This window comes from Myotis myotis, unplaced genomic scaffold (assembly GCF_014108235.1).
Source record: "Myotis myotis isolate mMyoMyo1 unplaced genomic scaffold, mMyoMyo1.p scaffold_m19_p_7, whole genome shotgun sequence".
Lineage (NCBI taxonomy): Eukaryota > Metazoa > Chordata > Mammalia > Chiroptera > Vespertilionidae > Myotis > Myotis myotis.
The window spans coordinates 65,728,074-65,747,052 of NW_023416379.1; the positions used below are offsets into that span (position 1 = coordinate 65,728,074).

The following is an 18,979-nucleotide window of genomic DNA, read 5'->3' on the forward strand; positions in this document are numbered from 1 at the left end:
CCATTTGTACATCCTAGATTACCACCACACCAAATTTTCTTAGGGAGAAATGGAATCTGCATCTTTAGAAACTAATGGAAGTTATCCCATAATTTTCAGACCCTCTTTCTTCTTTACAGGAAAGAGAAGCAAAACAGTAGTTGGTAGTTTGTCATTGTTGCTTCTGTGGCTGCCCTATTTGGTTGACCTAAACTTTTTTACCTCCAGTCTTAATGCTTAAACCTACAAATAAAATTAGGGCCAGTCACACTATATTTCCATCATCAGTTATCCCTAGTGGTTCAAATTTAGCACAAACCTGCTGTTTGAGTACATATTAATTAGGTGAATATAATAGGATGAAATCATGAGTTTTTAATAACTATTCTTTGACTTGAGGTATAGTTATCTTGTGAGTTTACAGTTATTTTGTTGAAAGTCTGAAAAAGTCCTCACATGAGCAACTAACCTGCTGATTGCCCAAAATAGTGTAAGTCATACATTAACTTGTAGTAAGTAAAGTGCTGCTGAAAGTGTTTGGTTTGGAGATGCAGTGAGCTATTTCAAGTTAAGTTGCCTTTCTCTATATGAAATAGTGTAGAGGTCTTGCAACCTGATTTCAAGGTTCAGCCCTGAATATGAATTTTTTGGTCCCTTTTTCTGTATGCTGTGTCATTGTTTGCCACAAGTATAAGGTATATGAACCTTTTTCTTTTGCTACTTTTAACCGAATTCCTATGCCAGACAGTATTGGAGGTAATTCTATTGAAAGCTTCATAACTCAACTACTAACTACTGTGTCCATAAATATACTCTCAAACTATCTTATAATCCTGCTTTTTAAAAAATGTATGGGTGTGGGAAGTGATGGTGAGTGAAGTCAGGCTAAATTGTGCTTCTTTGTATTAAGAAAAATCGCACTAATAATGGAAGACTGTGTCCATGATTCGTGTATGTTTAATATTTAAAAAACTCTTCCAACCCTCTCCTACTCCATTTCCCACCCCTACCTCATAAATTCAAGCAGTTGAAGGGATTAGAGTCAGAGGATTTTATAGCTGGAAGGATTTAAGAGAGAATCTGATTAACCTTCTTGTTATAGTTGAGAAAATTGATGTCCAGTGAGGTCAAATGAGACCATGTAGCAAGTTTAAAAGCCCAAATGACATTAGTAGTTTATTTCCCTTAGTAAACATTCTTCTGATTAATCTGCCCTAACATGTTCATAATCAGAAGGTAATAATAAGGAAGAATAACTAATCTGTGCATGGTGCTTTCCCGTATCTTAGTCATTTCTCAGAAGAGGACCGTGAGGTGTAGGTAAAGTAGTGTCCAATCACAGAGAAAATAGGCTCAGTGACAGTCAGAAATCTGCCTGTGCCAATCATCTATCAAAAGGGCCCAGTGCTCCCTGTCTTTACACCTTGGCAGAAGCATCAGCTGGTCTCAAGATAATTTCATAAACCACAGGCTGGGGAATCACATCTTCATATTATAGCTTTGGTTCTAAACACGAACCAATTAACTTTTGTCTACTTCATCACTTTTAAAGGGGGGGGGGCCTATTTTTTAAGAGTTATGAACTCATAAATTTCAAAGGAAACTTGCTGCATAATTATAAGTAAGGTGTGTTTTAAGACTCTCTTTATCAATGTTTTAAAAATTCAGCCTGCATTCTTTGGGTACCTGCTATGTTAAGCATGTTATATACTCCAGGAGACACAATAATGGCTGAGACAGAATCATGGCCTTTAGAGCTTATATAATCTCTCTTTTCAAAGATTTATCGAGATGGAGAACTGTTTCTGAGAAAATGGCTGGTACTATCTACATATTACTCTTGAGATATGGGAGAACTAATTCTTATATCTGGGATAATGGGTCAATCATTTTTTTCTAAATGTTTATATTAAAGTACTCAAAGAAAACTTATAAAATACAAAAAATAGGAAGGAAAAACATGTATGCTCTAAATTTTTGACACAGTATTATTTATATTATACCTATAGATTTTCTTGTCTTTTCTTGAATTTGATGGGATATCTAATGTTTGTATCACTGCAGAGCTTTGTAACCTGTTTTACTGATTACATAATTCAAGAAGGAATCAGTTTCTGAGCATGTCAATAATATGGCTGTTTTTGTATGGCATTTACTGATGTTATTTTACACAAAATGATTAAGAAAAGACTCTAACCTTGGCTAATTCTAAGAAATACTTTTTTAAAGTATTTTTTAAGTGCACTAAGTGGCAAACTACTTTCAAATCTTTCTTTAAGAGCATCAAAATCATTTAACTTGGCTAAAATATCCATAGAAATATCAACTATGTACAGTTGCCATAAATTAAAAACAAATTGTGAAATGTATAAACAAAAAATATTTTAAAATGCAGTTTCTAATACTAAACATGTTGATTTTTTACTGTTTGGAATAATTTAATAGCTTTGATTTTAAAAAGCAAAAACAAGGACTGTTTGAATTTGGAATTCTTCCATGTGATGATTACAATGAAATTAATCTTAAACTTCTAATGTCCCTCTCTAGAAATAGGACCTGAGTGAGAGTGCTCTTTGTGCAAAATCTAATGGAGCAGGAATCCCTGAGTGGGGAGAACTGAGCCAGCAGGTGGTTTGAGGGATGTTGCCTGGGAATTGCTAACAGTAACACTGAAGGAAGAGAGGGAGAAGGGATGGGAGGAGAGGGATGGAAAGTTCCTCATTAGCCTGAAGGCTGGGATGCCCTGACCCTCTGGAATCCCCCTGCCTGGTGAGAATGCCAGCCAAAATAGGAGAGGATGATGAAGTCAGTTGATAATAACCACAACACTCTGATAAGCTTGGATAGCTCCTATCTCAGTAGCTCTGGCCTCCATTGTAAATCAGTATTATTTTAAATGAGATTTTGGCAAATGAATAAAATATATGAAGAATGAGTAAGTGATTGAATGAATTGTATCAGCAGTGGACATGGATATTTGTTTCTACTCAAAAGTTTTTTTTTATTGTTATGTCCAATTTATAGTGAAAACACATTTTTATTGAATTATTATTAACTATATCATATTTATATAAACCTACACCCTCTCCAACTCCACAGATGACTCAGGAGGTTAGAATAACAAAAAAAATCATAATATTGCAGTGAGGAATAGATGTGATTCCAACTCTTAAAGCCTGGTGTTTCCATCTGTGTGATAATACCATGGCAAGGTTAAAATGAGATTATGTGTAGACATTGTTTGACATACAACAAAAATGTATTAGAGTTAAGGCTGTAAACTTGAGTATACACAATTTAGCTTTTTCTCAACTTATTTTGCACTACAATTTTACTAAAGAGTGTTAATTGAACAAAATATATTAACTTCTGGAGTAGGAGAGATTTTAGTCTTTATAACTCTGTAAACTCTATACTATCCAAGATATAATGCCTTGCTTCCTAGAATTTGAGTTTCTTAATCTTCCAGGTGTGCACAATCCATGGGAAAATGTTCCCAGTAAATTTACAGCCTATGGCCAGTTTCAAGAGGCAAGGACCAGGTAGGTCTGTATTTTTATTAATTTTTTTTAAAGCAAGGGAAAGTTCATCACTGTCATTAGTAAAAAATATAATGCGAATTAGAAGTGGAGTAGGCTAAAAACACTGTGGCCTACTAAGTGTAAAGTATAAATAGAAGAAGATGAAGATTACTTTTAAAAGGCAGAATTTTGTTTGTTCATTTATTTTCCTTTCATTTCAGACCAGTTCTATGCATGTTTTCTACAGAAGGAAGCAGAGACTACTTGTGTTTCTTGCCTTAAGGTGGGTTTTCTGAAGGAAGGGATAGGGGCCAAATGCCAATACTATTGATACAGTTTGCCTGGAACCTTGGCCTCCAGAGAGATGGTGGATGGAAAGGTGCAGAACAGAGCCTGGACACTGGGTTCTGTGCTGACATGAAACACTTACATTCCTAGGATGTCAATGCAGCATTCAGAGACTAGAGGGAATGGAGGTTAGATGAATGTGCAGGAAAAGAGAGGTGGAACCATAGGACAAAGCATCATTCTCTAGTAGGTAAGATCACTTACATGCACCTTTGCATTTTCATGACCAAAGGACAGACCTAGTGTAAATAAATAAATCAACAAAAACAGTAATGATAACTTCCTCCAGCTGCTGATTAGTGCCTAAATCTCACCATTCAAGTATGAAATACTCTGATATCCTAAAATCTGGAGAATTTAGGTATATGAAAGGAGGGAGGTGGGGGAGCATGAGCACTGTAATAATTTAAGCTGTTCTTAATTATGCAGAGTTTAGGAAAATAAACTGATTATAGAATCAGCTAGAGGCCTGATGCACGAAATTCGTGCGTGGATATGCTCCCTAGGCCTGGCCTGTGATCAGGGCCATCTTTCCTGGCAACCGGCCCTGCCCCCCGCCGCCATCCACCCCTTTGGCAATGGGAGCCTGCCGGCCAGGGAGAGGGACTGAGAGGTGGTCAGTGTGCCTCATAGTGACTGATTGAGCAGTCGTTCTGGTCGTTCCGCCTTTAGGGTCAATTTGCATATTACCCTTTTACTATATAGGAGGATAAGAAGGTTCAAGACTGAATAGTTTAGGATAGCTAAGGAAATTTATAAAACTTTATCTGGGGCCAGTCCTAAACTGTGCACTGCCAGAAGGAATTCATCCTTCAGACTGTTAAAACAAAATGGTCTGGGGAAGATTACAAAATCTGATTAGAGTATAGACATCCAGAACTGCACTTTGGGTAGGGAGACTTTTATGCATTTTCAGGGTTAATTAAGACAAACCTGGGTCTGATGTATTAAGACACAATTGATTCTTATACTGCCATATTTGTTTTTAATTCATGTTTTTAAAATGGATTTACTGGTCACATTTCTCAGGTAGTGGCAAGATCTTAAGCAAATTTATTTAGTTCTGTCTTTCTAGATGAGTGGTTTTCTGCCTGGAAGGTATAGCAAAATCATTTTATAACTTTTGTGAAATGCACATACTCAGCTCCCTTCTATATGAATAAGAATTGCAGAGTCCATAGGGCAAGGGGCAGTACAGGTATGTGGGGCTAGAAAAAACTGTCCTGGGAATTGTTGCCACACTCATTTGGGGGATTGCTGTTCCAAATAGAACTGGTACTGGTCAGTTACTCAAAAACAACCAAATAGCTGACACTAAATAACACTCAGTCTCCAACTGGCAGAATTATTCCACACCTAGTTGGGATAGATCTGATTTACCTTTCACATGGATTTCATCTAGCTGACTTGCTAAAAAGGAAGCCCATATATATAGACACTTGTTAAATGCCCTTCTATTTACGAACTTTGTAACTAAGATTTTATGGTCTTTTATGCTTTGTTTGGAGAAGTTTTTATGTTTATTCATAGAACTCTGAGCAGAAGGCTGGATTTTCAACGTTGTGCTAAGGCTTAATATCTTTCACCTGTTCACAGAATTGTTCCTTGAGATTGTTTGCTTAGGATGTACTACTAGTCGCTTAGGGTTTTTCATTTTTAATTTAAAGCTATTATTTAAAAGTGCTAAGATTCCAAAGCAAGTAGGAGATCTGTCACTTTGAGGAAAATTTATGGGAGTGAAAATATTTTCTTTTTGTAAACAGTTACTGCTATACAATATCTTCACAGGGTGGAAGGATTGTTATTTATCTGTTTTAATTAAAGAGTACCCTGACTGTCTATTTGCGACTAACTTAAAAGAAGTGGGTGTCTTGTTGAGAAGTTCACAAGGTTGGTTACTGTAGCTGAGTTTGGTGGACTGACTCAAGCTCTAGTCAGCAGTGGTATAGGAATGCCAAGTACCAAGAATTTGTGGAATGTAGAATCTCACAGCACTGATAAAGTTTGCTTTGTTCCCCTATGTGACTTGACCCATTGAGAAAGCGTGGTTCCCTAGGAAGTTTTAGTAGTTCAAAGCCCTTAGTTAATAAAGAAAAAGGCCACAACATAACTCAGCTTGTTTTCACCTGCTGCCTCAAAGATTAACTTTCTTAACCTTAATGGGATAGAGTTACCCTTTGCTTTGAAAAAGTAATTTATAGAGCTCTTCACATTTGTTAGTTTCAGTAAACATGACACTGTTTGTGTGGATTTGTTTATGTTTTGGGTTTGGTGTCACAAACTACTAAGACTTCTGCAATTTAAGAACCTTATGGTAACTTCATCTGAAAACAAATCTCAGGGAAAGGCACACCCTCTTTTCTGTATCAACTTAATCTTTCACTGGACTAGGAAGGGTTTTGAATTACTTCAGGAAAGTAGTGACTGATAGAGCTTAACCTTCAGTTTTCCTCATTTATTTTCATAAAAGAATGGGAGTGGAATTCAAAACATTCAAATTTAGAGTTAATGTGCGTCACTCTGTTGCAAGTGATAGGTTCAGTGTTTTTCCAGTGGGAAACTGTGATCCACAAACTGATATATGCCTGTTGTAGACCTTGTTATTCCATTCTACTTTTCTCCTGATTGTTGCTTACTCTTTCAAAAACCAGCTGACTTTACAAATTGTTTCTGGGAGCAGATTTTAGAGCAAAAGTGATACATAAAAGCAGCACGTAAGTCTTGTTTTTGTCAGAATTTATAATGTTTGAAATAAACCTTTTATTTCATTGAGAGTCTAATTTCACTTAAATGTAGTATTTAATGTTAAATGTGCACTTTATGTTGTTAACATGATTTAATTTCCATGTTTGGTCACTTTCACTCAAAGAAGGATTTTAATTACATAACACATGCTGGAGTCATTTTAAGTAACTCTGCCTTTGCTTGTTTGTTCCTTGTAGCTAACAGTAATGAATAAGATCTGTTTGCATATGTCATCTTAGTACATCAAAGAATTTTATAGGAATTTGGTAAATGAATAATAGACATTCATGAAGCTTATTGTTTTGAATGTGAGACATTTTTTTTTACAATATTTCTATTTGAATGAGACTTCAGTAATGTACAGACTTGCTGCCTATACATCTTAGACACACCTGCTGGGGAATCTTCTTCAAGTTAACAGAGGGAAAGCAGATCCCTGTTGACAGTGAGCGACTGTAAACATCCTCGACTGGAAGCTGTGAGGCCACAGACGGGCTTTCAGTCGGATGTTTGCAGCTGCCTACTGCCCCAGACTTCAAGGAGCTGCTTTAGGGGCTATTATCTTGTTAACTATAACTGAATACCTTGCTTTCTCTTTGATACATTTTTGCAAAGCTTGGGTGAAAATGGTATAAATTAAATAACTTTGAAACCATTTCTGTACATTTTTAGAGGACTTCAGCAGGGCAGAAGTGCTCTGTGTCTGTATAGAATTTGCAAGTGGGAGACATCTGTAATACTCTCAACAATAAAAATTAATTTTTAAAAAACAGCAAAGTATTCCTGAAGGAATAAGGAAATATATTATAGTATCTTTGTTCTTATAAAAAGTGTATTAAGGCAATATTTCACAAATCACTTTAAAAAGTGATTTGTGTTCTCCTGCTGTTTATATTTATCTGTAATTTCAAAATAAGTATTTTTAAAGAGCCATTCACTAACATTTCTATTAATGAAATTAAATTATTTGGAAAGAAAAAAAAAGTAAAGGCCAGAGTGAAGAATTAATTCACTTTGTCTGGATGGATTAAGTCTCTTTTATTTCTTCATAGGTTCAGTTTTTAAGTAATAAAGTAGTTTTCACTTTCATAAGAAACTTAAACTAATATTGACTCAACTAACTCTTATTTGAAAAATCTATTTGTTCTTGTTTTAGCTGATGAGAATAGTATTTTAGGCATTTGTTGATACTGTCCCCATTCAATCGAACTGTTAACTTTGCTTTATGTAATAGGATTTATCTCTTTAAAATGCTATACTAAATATATGAAAACAAGCTAAGTTTTTTAAAAGATCCCTGTTTTGGATCTCTGTGAAAGACCTAATTTCTAACTTTTTTTTTTTTTTTTTTTTGTAAATCTGTATTTGTCTTACGGAACATTTGTTTAATATGAAACACTTAAATAGTAGAAATGAGACACTTTAAAAGGAGATGAGGGCAGCATCCTTTATCTTAACACATAGTATCTTCTAAACATGTGGTATTGTCATTAATGTAGAAATTATAGTTTCTGTTCCCCCATTATTACCTATTGATGATGTTGATAAGAGGTGATACTGAAACATTGTGACCGATCCACCATTTAAAATTTTACCAAACTACAGTTGAACACTCAGCTGGTATTGATATATATATATATATATATATATATATATATATATATATAATATGTCTTTAAATTTCCCTCATACATAGAGCCATCAAGTGAAAAATACTCAATTAGTCATACTGGGCCATGCGAAGTTAATAGATTGCCACTGAAATGGGTGGGAGGTGTGAGGGCTTTCCATGTGCTAGGGCTGGGGTCTGGAATTGAGAATGTGGCCTGTTTTTTAATAGGTAAACTTAAAACACTTAGAGTAAATAACTCAGTTGTGTCCCAGGGTAAATGACTATAAGTTTGGAGAAATGGGTAAACTTTTCCTAGTTCTTTGACCTTCACTTGCATTAGGTTCTTCTCCTGTGTTATTTCACATGCCCTTTCTTTCTTCACTGACCTCTAAATTTTCCATTTCCCATTTCTATTTGGTTATTTCCTTCATTTAAGTAATTGCTTATTAGAATATTTTAATTTATAAAAACTACAACATTCTTAAGTTTTTTTAAACCAATAAATACAAATCTCAAGAAAACATTCTGGATAATTTTTAAATTCTATTATTTGTTACGCCCTGTGCCCCATATTTCCATAGTAACAATCTAAAGTGGTATTTTAAGATAATAGCAAAAGTATGCAATATGTATTTGGAATAAGATCTGAATACAATTTTTTTATTTTGCAAAAATATCCAACTTTTAAACTTTACATTGTTTTACATTTCTACCACTATATTAGACAAAGTTATTGTGTGCTTAAGTAAGATACATTAATATTTAGCATAAATTACTCTTTATTGCTAATTACTTTCATGTGGTTTTTCTTCTTTACATAATTTCAAAATTCCATGTTTGTATCACCATAATAAAATATATTATATGATCTAGAATATAAAATTCTTGAAATGGACCCCAGTAGGTCAGCTACTGAGAATAAAACAGTAAAAAATGTGGGCTAGATAAATGTAGCCTAAGTGTAGCTGTAAAGTTTGTAACATTAAAAAGATAGCACTACACTGAGTAATCATCATAGCTACTGTATGTTTGGTTTTTATTTATAATTTGCCAAAATAAAAATTGGCACATTCTTGGAAGGGAGATTTTTAAAGGAAGTGCAAGAGATTCTAAAAGTGGCATTCATGACTCATTTAAATGATACTTATTTCCTGACCTTAAAACTCTGATTTGAACCTGCACTGCATTCGGTCATGATGCTATCTATAAAACCTGTCCTAAAACCAGGGGCAAGGACTGTGGAGGCGAAGGTTTCACATGAAGGCCTGTATGAGAATGAGGAGGATATACCTTGGAAACCTGGCTCTGCCCAAACAGATTGCTCTCAGAATTGCCTTGTTTTCTTTCACTAAAATTGTAGCTAGATATTACTATTTCAGGGGGAAAAAATCTCTCTTGAAGTGGTGTCAGTTTGTGGTGGCTTAAAAATAATGCAAAGATGCCAGTTGTTTTTCTGTATTAGAAGAATAACCAGGGTTAATTATTTCTCTTAATTTTTGACTTACTGAAATCTTACTGAAGTTCTTGGTTAACCAGCCTATCAGTCTCACTAAAATAATGGAAAAGACATGCTTTGTATTGCACTGTATCAGAGTAAGTATCCTAAGTAGATACGGAAGATGTGTTTAATAGTGTGTACTTATAGCTGTTGTGTGCATGAGCTAAGTTGTTAAATCATTTAAGAGATTGGGTTTCTTATGATTATTTTTCCCCTTCCTTTTTTTTAACTCTTCTTAATGGCAAAAAGCCAGTAAAGAAAATTAGGGGAGGCAACCTTATCCTGTGAATGTGCTTATTATTAGAAACAATAGTCAATCAAATAAATATTCTTCAATAGGCTTTTTTAGTTGTCATGCATGAATAAGTATATCTCGCTAATTAATACACACTTTAAATCATCAGTGTGAATGTGGTGGGCAAGTTAATGTTGCCAAGTGATACTTAATCTGCCTTTCCTAATTTGTATATCTAATTATTATATAAACTTAATGATCCAGTACTTTGAGAGTAGAGGCTTTTAATGCAAATGAACACGAAGTAGATTGGGGATTCATTCAGCACAAAACACTCAATGTGAACTTACTGTCCCCAAAGGCTTCACTGCCCCACATGGTTAAACAAATTAATGAATGAGCTCCTTCAGGTATCATAATGACACTGAGTAAAATCAGAATATCTCCACAGCTCTAAATTCAAAAATGACACCATGATATTTCAGGATGTGAGATACCTTACTGGCATGTGTGTTGGAAAACATAAAATGTTATATACAGTGGGTTGATGTATTATAAGCCTATTATTCTCAATGTGCTTCCTTGAAGAGACTGAACTACCATTTCTGAATTTTGGATTTGGTCTTTTAAGCTAAGGAGTTAAACTCTTGAGCAAACACTTATACCAATGTAGGAAAATATATTTAAAAGCTAAAGAAATGCATGCAGTAAAGATATAAAGAAATGTTCCAATGCCATAAAAGAGTGGCACAGTCAAGATTCCCACAGCGGAAATACATTTATTTACAGGATTTGTGATGTTAATGAATGGAAGCATTGTTGTCCTATGTAAATGAAGATTTATTGCCACTGAGTGTTAAGTATGCTGAAATGAGACAGAAAATTGGTGAAAGTTGCAAATTCAGGTATTCAACTTGCAGTATTCATATTTTGCACATAATAGATCTTTCTAAGTACATATTAAGAAAGTGATTTTGTTAAATTCTTTAATCTTTAATTATCATGTTACATTAAAATTATCTTTGGAATTATAATCTTTCAACTATGGACTGTCTGTCTGGAAAATTTAATTTTGAAACATTTATTCTTTTTCATATACTATCAGTGGCTTTCTTGGTCATATCAGAAATATAGTTGTCTTTTTCCAGTTCTCCAGTAAATCTGTATTTTACTTTAAATAAGTTCTGACAGTCAGATATTGAATAAAAATCTAGGAAATTTGTACTCTGTTTATTCACAGAAAGAATAATGTTCAGTGGTATTTTGTACTTCATCTAACCTCTTTGTACTTTAGCTTTAGTTTTTGGGCTGATTTTGTTAATTTCTTATAACTTGTTCCTAAATCTCTAATTAAAAATAAATAATTTTGAATTGTTAGAAATTCTAAATATTTAAGGCTATTTTAATAGCATAAATTCAATTTGTCAAAATGCAATTTACTAAAATATAAAGTTTTTTTTCTAGAAAATATTCGGTTGTTGGTTCCTATTTAATTCTTAAAGCCAGCTTTAATTTAGTTTCCCACCCAAGATAACACTCAAGACCAGTGCTGGGAGAAGTCAGGTTTATGTTTAGGAAATGGAAAATAAGTCCCAGGGCCGGGTAAGCAGTGCCGTGTTCTGACTCTGGACATAGTAGCTCTCTCTTTCTGAAGAGAACAGAAGAGTCCTGAGAGTGACTAACATCTAACTACCAATTATTTTTAGGTTAAGGAAGAATAAGAGAATTCCAATGAAAGCAGGATTTTTTCTTATTAAGAACTAAAGGCCCGGTGCATGAAGATTCATGCATGGGGGGTGGGTCCCTCAGCCCGACCTACACCCTCTCCAATCTGGGAGCCCTCAGGGGAGCCCTCTCCAATCCGAGAGTTTCTGTCTGTCTTTGCAATCATATGAGGGAATTGTCTGAGACCCCAACCCAGTTTGGTTTGGTGCTCACAGAATAATAGAGGTCTTTTTTTTTCTTTGCTCCATTGGTGAAGATTTCTTAGAAGTTGCAGGATATCTTCCCTTTAATTTTTCCTCGACACTGACTTATGTCTCTCACCTTTGCTTTCCCTCCATTCCCCACAGTAACTTGCACAGCAACAGTAACTTGCTCCAAGCTCACTTTGCTCTAGTGCCTAGGACAGTGATGGCGAACCTATGACATGTGTGTCAGAGGTGACACGCGATTTTTGGTTGATTTTTCTTTGTTTAATGGCATTTAAATATAGAAAATAAATATCAAAAATATGAATCTTTGTTCTACTATGATTGCAAGTGTCAAAAAATTTCTATATGTGACACAGCACCAGAGTTAAGTTAGGGTTTTTCAAAATGCTGACACGCCAAACTCAAAAAGTTCGCCATCACTGGCCTAGGAGATCCGTCTGCCACCAGAACTACAATTCCCAGCATTCCTGGTGCTCCCCGCACTCTTGGTTTTCTCTTCTTGCTCTGTCTCCATCCCACGGCCTCCCACTCTGCCAAGTCCTCCAAGCCACCAGCTCTCCCTCTCTGCTCTCTGCCCGGCGGCTTGGGGGGAGTGACTGAGGGAGCCACGTCCCCCCAAGCTGCCGACTCTGTCGCTCTGCTCTCCACCCGGTGCCTGTGTATGCAAATTAACCCACCATTGCATACTCACTCCTGATTGTCTGGTGGGCATCGCAGGTGTATGGTCAATTTACATATTTCTCTTTTATTATATAGGATGACTAGAGGCCCGGTGCTTGAAATTTGTGCGTGGGTAGGGTCCCTAGGCCTGGCAGGCGATCAGGTCCAATCTGTGGGGTGACTGGCAGGGTGATTGGGACCCCAGCTTGCACCTTCCTTGGCTTGGCGCCACCCATCGCCAGCCCCGCTGCTGCTGCCGGTCACCTCCCTCTGCAGGGCGATGGTGGGGCAATCGGGGGGGGTCTTGCTCGCACCCGCCTTGGCTGGCCTGGCACCACTCGCTCACTGGCCTCACCACCCGCTGCCGCCGCTGGTCGGGGCCAGCAGGCTAGGGCAGCTCCTGCATTGTGCGTCTGCCCCCTGGTGGTCAGTACACATCATAGCAACCAGTCATTCCTCCATTCTGTCGATTTGCATATTAGGGTTTTATATAGATAGATTATATCTTAGATTAAGATATTACTTAATGGCTATGGTACATAAATGCTGCACTGCACTCTGTGGGAGCATCTTTTAAAGGGGCTATTCATTATTTGCTTCTGCCCCATCTTCTGCTCTGCCCCAGCTTTCTAAGCTCCAGCCACACCAACTTTCAATTCTCTGAACAACCTTGCTCTATTCCTTTGCATTCCAAAGTCTTTGTCTTAGCTCTTCCCTCTGTATAAATTGAATACTCTTATTTAACCCACCTCTACTTCTAAACATAAATTCTTGCACACTCATACTTTAGGTCTCATACTTAATGTCATTTTTTCATGGGTCGTCTTCCTTTATTTCCTTCTCTTCATGATATGGGTTCCTTTGTCCTGAGAAGCAGCCCATCAAAATTATGGGGTAGGGGGAAAGCAATCCAGGCAGAGGGAATAGCAAGTGTAAATAAGCAGAAGTTGGATCAGGCAAAAATTATGAAGTGTTCTGGTTCAGATGAGCAAGATAGGATTAGGCAAGACAGGGCCCTGTAGACCATGATGACAAGTTTGAATTTTACTGGTAATTTTACCAGATTAGTACTTGTTATCATAAAATGTTCTTTGAATTTTGAGTTAAATTAAATGTAATTATGGGACCTCAAACATATTGACTAACCCTATCAGAATGTGGGTAATAATTTTTTTAAATGATGTGTAACAGGTTGTTTCAATAAATATTGAATGCCACTAGTATAAAGAATAGTGAATGTTAGGGACTGAAGGATACAAAGTTGAAAAAGACTTGATCCCTGTGGTTGCTAATAAAGGTGGGATGAGATAATGGCATGTGGACCAGAGACCCAGAATTACCTGAATCCCACTGGAGACCGCCATCCCTTCATGAAAAGGTCTCACAGGAAAAACATGCTAAGAAAAGAAAACATAACATTACTAAATGGAACATTCCCTCCAACCCCAGTATAGGATGCCAATGAACCAGGCTGAACCATTTCATACTCCTTTAGCCTAGAGCCCCATATTTATGAGAGATCTTGAGCAGAATAGAGTATCTGAGGAGAGGAGTATATCATATCGTTTACTGTTGGGAGGAAGAACATCCACAAGAAAGTTTACCCAAATGTGATAAAAACTGTGCCCATGTCTTTCAGCTGAGCCCATTGGCCAAGAAATGTCAGCAAACCTGCCCCACTGAAGAGCAACATTCCTCCTCTTCGTGTATGTATCTGGGGTAGGAGCAGGGGAGTCAGGGAGGAAAGAGGGTAAAAGATGCTGATATGCACCCATATTCCCCCTAGATTCCAGTACTGCACTCAAACAATTTTTATTGAGGTGAAGTTGAAATACATGTAAAATAAGCAATATTGGCACATGATGTCCTGAATAATGGAAGTAATAATAAAATACTTACTGGCATTTATTGAGTATGTGCCCGGCACTGTTGTGTTTTTGTAATTACTTTAATCCTCACAATAGTCCTGGGAGTTAGGTGCTATCATAATTTTACAGATTAAGAAAGTGAAGCACAGAAAGGCTAAATGCCTTGTTCAAGGTCACTCAGGAAGTAGAAGAGAACCTAAGTAAAGAATAAAAAGTGCTGATAATCACATAAGAAAGAACAGCCAATGTAAGCCTGAAGAGCAGTGAAAGGCACTTGAGTCATACTTTCCTCAGGTTGAGGATGTGAGGAAGCACATGGTGTGTTGGGGAGTTCAGGGAGGGCACGTGCCTAAAGAGGTGCCTGCTCTGTGCTGCCTGGTTACCCCTCAGCAGGTCAGAGGGAACCTGGAAGCCATGTAGTCAGAAACTGCTGGAATGTTGTGGAGGCTCTACATATGTGGTGCAAAAATATCTACACTTTTAAATGGTGTTGAATTATAGGATACAATTATGCAGAAATGTTTTGTTTCCCTTGAAAGCTAGAAAACAAGGGTCGGCTCTGGCTGCCTCTGTAAATAGGCTGCTGTTTTTCTTTCTTTTTGTAGTTGTAAAGAATCATTCATGCCAGCGTAGTTAATGAGCTTCCGCAGCTGTTAAATGAAATTACATATTCTGTTCATCCAGAGCCCTCTATGCTGCCATTGTCTCCTGGCCGTCTTGGTGTCTTCTAAGCACCGGGATACTTCTAAGTCACAATGGCCCGGCTTGTTCTCAGTCCAGGAGGTTCTGCGGTCTGGGTCAGACAGGCCTTCAGAAGGAGAGGCTATTTTGGCAAAGGTAGCCATAATAGGATGTTATTTTTCCGTATCACAGCTGCCCTCCTCAGCTAGGACTGTGAGGAATACTAGGGGGGAACTATTCAAAATTTTCTAAAAAGGTTATTTTAAGCAAAATTATTATCCCTCAAATTATACACAGACACTAACTTTCAGTTTTCCAAGGAAGGCACTTCACCAACTCAGACAGCTGTGGCTGAGGGGATTGACCCCGATTTGGCTCTTCTCTTCCTTCATGATGTTTCTTTTCACACCTGTCAGAATTGGAGCTTCCTGGTTATGGCTTTTAGTATAAGTTTGAAGATTTTCCAGTCTCCCAATCTATTGTTGCTCTAAATTCGGACTTTCACATCTAGTCTTCCTCACTGTCTCTCTGAGATAATCACATCTTCTTGTTCACTCCAGAAATTGCTAACTCCCCATGTGCCTCCAGGAAGTCACTCTTCATTCTGGCACCACCAGGATCCACTTTGGGGCTCTGATATGCAGCTGCTGACCTCTTCTGGGCTGTGTTCAGTGGGCATCTGCTGGTTACAGCCAGATGCTTTTTGGTAAAAAGGAAGTAACCTCACACTGGGACTAACTGCGCAAGTCTCTCTTTATTGCATAGGAGTTGTGAAACTGTGCTTCTTCATAAATGTCCCTCTTTCCAAACACCTAATTCTCTGTCCTCCTCCATTGAAACAATATTTAGATTTCTTTTCACAGATACTTCCACCATATATTTACTGTAGGGAAAAAATATTTGCTAGGTAGTATTTGACTATCTGCTGTATGAAAAACCAGGTCTATGGTTTCTGGGTTATTGCCATAAATAACTAATAAAGAGTTAATCCTGATGAAGTATTAGTTTAACCAGTGAATAAGCACAGAAAACAAAAACGTATGTGTAGCTACGTATTCTTATACTTCCCATGTCTTTGCCTTCCCAGTGCCCATATGGACCTTCCATAGGAGCTATTTGTATAATAGGTGTTAATTAACCTAGTTGTGTTATTCTGACCATTAGTTACATCTATCTGCTTTTGAAGCTATAGCAATATATACATGTTGTCATAATCTCTTCACCCTTGCATCTCTTAACTTTTGAAGAGGAAGTTAATTTCAGTGAAAAGTGATGAGGAAAATATCTTTGAACAGTAAAAACATTGCTTCATAAAAAGAGAAAACCATGAGAGTTTTCCATCGCGTGTTCTCTATTTCTATTACTAAGGGAATGTTAAAAATATAGTCTGGAGACTATTTTCTGTCCTATAATTGGAGCACAACTATCTGCTGACACACAGGCCACTTAGGAAATATTGCTGAATAACACATTTTCAAATAATCTGATGTCATCTCAGCCAAATTCATCTCTGAACTAACAGTCCTTTCTGGATTTCACAGATCTGCTCAGAGATCTGTAATAAATGGTAGATATTCAAGGCCTGCTGCAGTGATAGTATTTATGCAGCTTGGCTAGAAGCAGTCCCTCTCTTAACATGGTGGGTAAGATGAAAACTAACCCTGGCATTGTACAGCACAGTAGGAACATTGGCCTGCTGACTTAAACAAATATGATTGCCAGAGTGAATTATTAAATTCCACTGGCCTCACTTGCTAGAGAATTTCACTCCTTTTCCTCCCACACACCTTCTACTTTTTATTAGATGAACAGTATTCAGCTCTTGCAATTAATTGCTGTATTTTGTTAGTCATTACTACAGCAGTTTCCCTGTGTTTATATTTTTAAACTAGCACTTGGATGAGTCCCATTGAAGCAGAACAAATATGTGTGTGCATCTGTGCAAATATTTGTCTAAAATTACATTATTAAAAAGTCCCAGTGAACTTTCAGGCTAACCGCTGTGCTTTGTATCACTTCAGAGACAGTCACATCATCAGGCTACTGTTACTTTACTAAACATGGGTGACTTCATCCCAGCATTTCCTTTAGAGCACTATTTGGGAGACTCCCTTCCAATAGAGGAAGTGGGTTGATGAGGGCCAGTGTTCTCATTCCAGATCCTTCACATCTCTGAAAAGCTGCATCCTTTGTAGAACATAGATCTGTGTGTGTGCCAAAGTGTAACCCTGATGTTCATCAGGGAGGGGAGGAGGTCACATATTCCTTGTCTGTTTCAGCAGCAATTCTCCCATTTGGCAGGAGCTCGAGAGGAAGTATTTAACAATGGGATTTTATAAAATTCAATGTAGTAAAGAATGTTTTTATATTTGAATGGATCTAAGGAAGTTTTATTTTTCTCCCCCCTGATAAGTGGAGGGTATTTAAAGGTAATGGTATCTGTGGATTTGTTGGAAGGATTTGGCTCTTTTATTGGACTTTGTGAAATAATTATTTTTCCATTTTATCATTTTCATGAAAGGTAATCCTCAGAAGAAAAAGCTGTAGTCTCTTAACTTCATACTGATCTTAAATATTTTCCTTAGGGGGAATTAGTGAGGAAGTAACAATCTCTCAGGAAGGTTTAAAGCTGTGCTTTTATTCAACAATCAGAGCTCTTTTAATGTCTCCAACCATGCCAGAAATGATAAAGTTATTTTCTTTTATACTCTTACCATAAGGCCCAATATTTTTAAAAGCCTGAAACACAAATAGCTTTATGTTTAAAATAGTGCAAAGTAGAGGAAAAGATGTTCTTGTCATCATCCTCTTTTTACTTCAGCTACATGTGGTCTCTAAGGGAGCTGCTGAAGACACAAATTTTCTAAGTCCAGCACACCTATCAGATAAGGTCCAATGGTTGGTTAGCAGCTACAATAGAAAGTTTGAGGCCATCTGCTGAGGAACAAAGATCCCTTTCCTCTAAGGCCTGCTAGGTTTATAGGTCTAGGGCAGTGGTCGGCAAACTCATTAGTCAACAGAGCCAAATATCAACAGTACAACAATGGAAATTTCTTTTGAGAGCCAAATTTTCTAAACTTAAACTATATAGGTAGGTACATTGTAATTAACTTAATTAGGGTACTCCTAAGCTGGCCTTTGCTAAAAACGTCCTCAATCTGATTGAGGTATGTTCGCTGAGGTCGACCCCTTCCAACTCTGCCATCCACACTCGTCTTGTCTACTTGTTTCGTCTATCTCCTTTTGTTCATCCTCTCTGTATGTCCAAACCATCTCAACATACCTTTCTCAATCCTCGACACTACATCTTCTTTCACTCCACAACGTTCCCTAAAATTAACTTAATAAACTTTACTTAAAGTTTTAAGTCAACTTCACACTGTACATGCGTGCCCACGCATGGTATTTTGTGGAAGAGCCACACTCAAGGGGCCAAAGAGCCTCATGTGGCTCACGAGCCGTGGTTTGCCGACCACTGGTCTAGGGTTCAAGAATGGTTGAGGTCTTCATTAGCCAGTGGCTCGTGCCACCATAACACATAGCAATAGTTACCCAAAAGTGTTTCAATTGTCTGCTAAGAAAAAGGACAAAATAATAGCACCAATGTACTTTTCAATTTGTAATAGTCTGTATAGACTTTGTTAATTCCTAGTCTTAAAAAAAGTAACTTTAGCCCTAACCAGTTTGGTTCAGTGGTTTGAGCATCGGCCTAGGGACTGAAAGGTCCCAGGTTCAATTCCGGTCAAGGGCATGTACTTTGGTTGCAGCCACATCCCCAGTGGGAGGTGTGCAGGAGGCACCTGATAGATGTTTCTCTCTCATTGATGTTTCTAACTGTCCCTCTCACTTCCTCTCTGTAAAAAATCAAAACATATTTTAAAATAAAGTAACTTTAAGA

The 18,979-nt window shown here is 37.2% G+C and overlaps 1 protein-coding gene across 1 annotated transcript in view; it reads left to right on the forward strand.

The window, feature by feature from the left end:
- LOC118660738 (serine/arginine-rich splicing factor SR45) overlaps nt 1–18,136 on the forward strand; it is an 81,528-nt gene extending 63,392 nt beyond the window's left edge. Inside the window, exon 4 of the mRNA XM_036318416.1 lies at nt 14,172–18,136. Within this exon, the coding sequence (XP_036174309.1) occupies nt 14,172–14,175 (4 nt within the window). The 3' untranslated portion in view covers nt 14,176–18,136. The remainder of the gene's footprint in view (nt 1–14,171) is intronic.
- The last annotated feature ends 843 nt before the right edge of the window (nt 18,137–18,979 follow it).